We start from the raw sequence: 5,258 nt of genomic DNA on the forward strand, positions 1-5,258 counted from the left end.
GCCTCCACCCTTAGTTCAGTCACATTCACCTTGAAAATGATACCTATCTTCAACGAATTATCTACAAAAATCAACCTTACATCTTTTACTTAAGAATTATTTTGGCTCGACGAAGTAGCTCAGACACGCTCTGTAATTGAGACATTTGATACCTCAGAACCAAAGGTCGTAACGACATATTATCTGTGTAGCCCTTGTGCCTCACACGTAAGATTTATTTTTAATTGATGTCACATCCTAGAGCCATCTATGGATTTCTTACGCAACTACTTGAAAGTTAGGTGTCTCGTTGATAACGCTCCGTCGGTCAATACATAACTTGTTATGAACTTAATTCCCTCCACTGCCCACAGATGGCGTTGTTATCAAACGTTTTAACTTAATATTTATATTGAAGTATGAGTAAAATCTAATTCAATTTCATAATTAAGGCTTTTTATTACTTAAATGTTTTATATTTATAGATAGGGCTTACGGCTAGTTACAACCTACAACTTAATTGTTACTCTAGCTGTAAGTTTTCCTAACAAATAAAACAAAATAAATATAATAAAATATTTATTTAATTACAATATGTTTATTCAATATCCTTGTCTCTATTAGGTACTATAAAATTGCACAATTTTGGAAATACCGACATTCTCTAATTCAAACTTTTTTGAAAATAATCGATATGAACAACACTGGCCAAACTGTGGTATCATTTGTGCACATTGACCTGTCAATTTAGTTCGCGAGTTTCTGGAGGCAACTGTAGTTTCACCTGACCGTTGTCTGTAATCAAATCTTGCAAGTTAAATTTGATCCACTTCCCGGTTTCCGATTGAGCTGAAATTTTGCATACATGCGTAAGTCGGGTGACAATGCAATATTATGGTGTCATCGAGCTGATCTGATGATGGAGACCGGAGGTGGCCTTAGGAACTCTGTGATAAAACAACGAAACCTAATTGTGTTTGGGGTTTTTAGAATTGTCTCAATGAGTATTAGTAGCCAGTGTGGAAAAAAAAGTACAGTCGGCGATAAAAGCTTGTACCAGAAATGAAATTTTTGCCAAAAACTTATTTTGATGCTTGAGCTGTGTATAGGTACGGGGGCAAGGAAGTTACAATATAGGCGCAGTCGACGTCAAAAATATGTTTACACTTTTGCACCTTACTCCTTTGTAATAAGGCAAAAAATTTAAACATATCTTTGACGTCGACTGTCATGTACGTAAACAATGTTAAAACTACAAATTTTGCTTTGAACAACGTGTATTTATTTCAAATATTATAATGGCCGGAGGAAGAACAAAATCGAGAGTTATGGAAAACTAGGGAAGAAGCCTTTGCCTAGCAGTTCCTCCACTCAAATAGGCTAAGATTTTTTTTTAAATAAATACATATTATAGGACAGGCTTGTGTTGTGGGTACTCAGACAACGATATATATAATCTACAAATAAATTATATATTGTTTAATAAATTTATAAACGTTTCCCACAGGCAAAAACCGTTAGCATCAACAGCACAATCTTCCATTTGCAGCAGCGCCTCTAGCGGCGGGTGCAGTAAACTGGCTTCAACGCCATCTCTGATCTGCTTCGAGGACTGATACACGTAGCGCACTCGCAGAAGCTCTCTATCATTCACTTCGTCGTACCATTTTTCAAACACCACTTTCCCGCCAATAGGCTCCTTCTCAAACTGACCAATCAGAGTGTAGTTTTTAAAATTTAAGGAAGACAATAGCGCACCTATATTGGCATCGTGCGCCACTAGAAGATAGAATTTCCTTGTACCGTTTTCAAATACATCGGTCATATATTCAAGTAATGTTGAAGACATATCTCTGTCGGAGGGCTTAGTTCTGAAGGTCACATCTTTATAATCTTCTGATACTGCAATTAATTTCTTCCATTGCTCTGTTGTTCGTATTTCGCCCCAAGCTACCTCGTCTAAAGTTTTCCCGTCATAATATTCCATCAAAAAGTAATCCATAAAAAGATATCCGAAGACTAAACCGCCAGTGGTAGACGGCAGCTCATTTACAACCAGACTAACCTCATCTACTAACGTACTCAAATCACAAATACTGTAATATGAGCAAATAGTCGAATTTTCAAGATCCACAATTTCGTTTAGCTCTAAGAAAGCATCTGTCAAGTTGTAGCTATTTATTTTATTCTCCATGGCGTTTGTAACTGCTTCTATAAACTCTTCGGTATCATTTCTTAGTACTGCATCAAAAACCGGGTCCTCGTCTGTGATGTTCTTGTGATAAACGTCTACACCGAAACCTGCACCTTCAACGAAAGCTGCCGCAGTTTCTATACACCTTTCCACATTGTTGGCATATATATAAACGTCATCTTCGAGGGAACTAGTCTGTAATAACTTCTCTTCAATCAACCAATCATAAAAATATTTCCCCATAGCTTGTTCCATTGTGTATCCTTTTGCGGTCAAATAACCTGTTTCTTCATTAAATGTAGGCCAAGTTTTTGGCGAAAATAACTCCATGTCACTGTATATAGGTGTCCGAATATTATGTCTCGATAAAATGACCGCTTGTTGCAATTTAAAACCATGGCTGCTAACAGTGTTAACAAGCAACGGTATAATATAGAACAATTTAAGATACATCTTAATATTCAGCAGTTTGACTCACGAATGTACTGAGTCCAAGCGGCTTGGCTTATGGACTGACTGAAATGAATTTAAGTTTCAGTTTTTATAATCTTTTTTCGTAACGTTTCTTACGCTAAAAATAGGTATGTCTCATAGATTACATTGATAGTAGGAGAGGCGTCCTAAGCTAAAAAGCGGTATTTGCATTAAATTTTCATTGAAAATACGTCCTTTTAACCTAGGAGGGAAGGACGTATTTTCAATGAAAATTTTATGCAAATACCGCTTTTTAGCTTAGGAGGGCACTAGGAGGGACTTTAAAAGTCCTTAATTCATTAAACTTTACGGGTTGGAAATTATATTATTATGATAGTCGTTCTTATCCACATGACGTGATAAAACTGTATCCATCAATTGATTTCAATCGCGCTCTGTTAAAAGTAGTTCAGTCATTATAGATTTTGACCGTTAAATAATCATTTCTTGGATTTTTTAATCATAATCATAATCATTTATTTATTTCTTGAATGCGGTACAATAAAGATGTAAAATACAATTTCTGAACAGCACATCCTGCCTGAATAGGCATAGAAATATTAAATATTACCTAAAACTATGACTAGATTCTTATGACCTACCATGCACTTTTTTCATAGGTCCCTCGGGGACCTCACTGGGAGTGTAAATTCAAAAAGTAGACTGAATCAGACTCCTGTGTATATTCGAAAAACGGGTTTTCTTGAATAACTGGGCCATTTTTGATTTTACATTAAAACCGTGAGGACAAAAATTGTAGGAAATTTAATTATCTACAAGTTTGGTCCTCACCATTTGTCTTCTAGGATCAATATATTGGAAATTAAATTTGAAAAAAGCCACAAATTCAAAATATTTTCATCATCTCGTTTAGTCCTCTTCATTTATGCCGTAAAGTTGAAAATAAATTTTTCAAATTTAATTTCCAAAATATCGAAATTCAAATTTTCTATGAGACGATATCCCTTCGCGCCTACATTTTTCAAATTTGCCGTCTTTTTCTACTGACAAGATCTGCTTGACCAGCTATATTTGGAATTTTGTTCAGACCATTTTTTTTAACCATTAATTTTGAATTTATTTTATGGTTAACATAAACATATGTATAGGCAGGTCGTCGTAATTGTTACTAATACAATATTATGTGACTATAGTTCGTTTTTTTTAGCATTAGAAAGAAGTTGCAAGAAGGTAAGCGATCTAGACATGTCTTTTAATTGAAAAACGCTTTTTATAAATCAAAAACTATTACTTATGAAAGCAGAAGAATATAAATGATCGTATTAGATTCATAATTGTTACATATTTGCCGTAACTTATTTTTAAAATGTGTTTTTCAATTAAAAGACACATCAAGATTGTTTACCTTATTTCTAATGCTAAAAAAAACGAACTATAGTGCATGAAATAAATCAAATTTTAAACATCTTTTACGACAATTTAATCTTTATATCGCGAAATATGATAAGTTATATAATAACATTTCTGACTATAAATTATTTAATCAGGTGATAACATAGAGACATGTTTATTATTTAATTAGGTGTAATTTGAAGCGGTGACGCAGGCAATGGATGTCGGTAGGGGACTAGGGGACTTAGGCACTGGTCCCACCGCGAGCTAGTAAGCTATGAGCTATCGGCTATAAACACGAATCGATCTCTTCTTAGGAACCATGTCATCGATTTTAATAATAAGAAAAACTGACACTCTACAAGCTCCTTACATCCATTTTGAGAGCAAAAATCAACGCGCACATTGTCGCAAACAATATTTTGGCCTCTGCTCAAAATGGATGTAGGGTTGGGTCCCGTGGTACTAAAGAGCTCCTCCTCATAGACATGACCATCTGCCAACAAATCCGGCGGAACAGGGGGGCCCTCTCAGCAGCCTGGATTGACTACAAGAAGGCCTATGATTCGGTGCCTCACTCATGGCTTGAGAGGGTCTTAGAGCTGTATAAAGTTGATACAGCTTTAAGAGCGTTTCTAAGCGCCACAATGCAATGCAATGGACCACAGTTCTTCGTCAACCAGGAGGCGGGGATGAACGCCCTGGCCCGCAGGATTTTATAAGGATTGAGCGAGAAATATTTCAGGGTGATAGTGCTACGTTTAAGCTGTGAGGTCTAAATAAAACAAGGAATCTCACTTAATAAGAATTTATTTAACGCTTAAAACGTCGCTAGCATTCGATAAGATCGTCGAAGGGTCAAAGTCCGTTAACCGTCTGATTTTTACTCCCGGTAAAAATCAGACCCGGTGAGGTCTGACCGTCATATCTCAACTTTGAAAACTTATTCGCGTCGTTACCCTCACACGTCACCGAAATATTAAGAGGCGCCGATAAAGTGACAGGAGAAGCCTGCACACCAGTGCTAGTGGAAGCCAATGGATCGACCACGTCCCTAAGGGAACTAGCGCGGTCTGAGCATTGCCTAAACAAACTGACACATTGATCATAAGCCTCTTTCTCTACCTCCTCTACACAAGTCACGCGATTAAGCCGATGATAAATGTGATTGATCAAATTCTGTGCTCGGAGCAAGGAACTCCTATTGAGAGGTTTGGAATCAAGTCAAAATCAAAAAAAAAATGTATTGACCTTCTCC

The 5,258-nt window shown here is 36.4% G+C and overlaps 1 protein-coding gene across 1 annotated transcript in view; it reads right to left on the bottom strand.

Moving 5' to 3' along the window:
- Positions 1 to 2,428, bottom strand: part of LOC134677815 (glucose-1-phosphatase-like) — an 18,636-nt gene extending 16,208 nt beyond the window's left edge. The window contains exon 1 of the mRNA XM_063536242.1: positions 1,495 to 2,428. Within this exon, the coding sequence (XP_063392312.1) occupies positions 1,495 to 2,428 (934 nt within the window). The remainder of the gene's footprint in view (positions 1 to 1,494) is intronic.
- Positions 2,429 to 5,258: the final 2,830 nt, after the last annotated feature.

The sequence above is a fragment of the Cydia fagiglandana genome, chromosome 27 (assembly GCF_963556715.1).
Source record: "Cydia fagiglandana chromosome 27, ilCydFagi1.1, whole genome shotgun sequence".
Taxonomy (NCBI): Eukaryota; Metazoa; Arthropoda; class Insecta; order Lepidoptera; family Tortricidae; genus Cydia; species Cydia fagiglandana.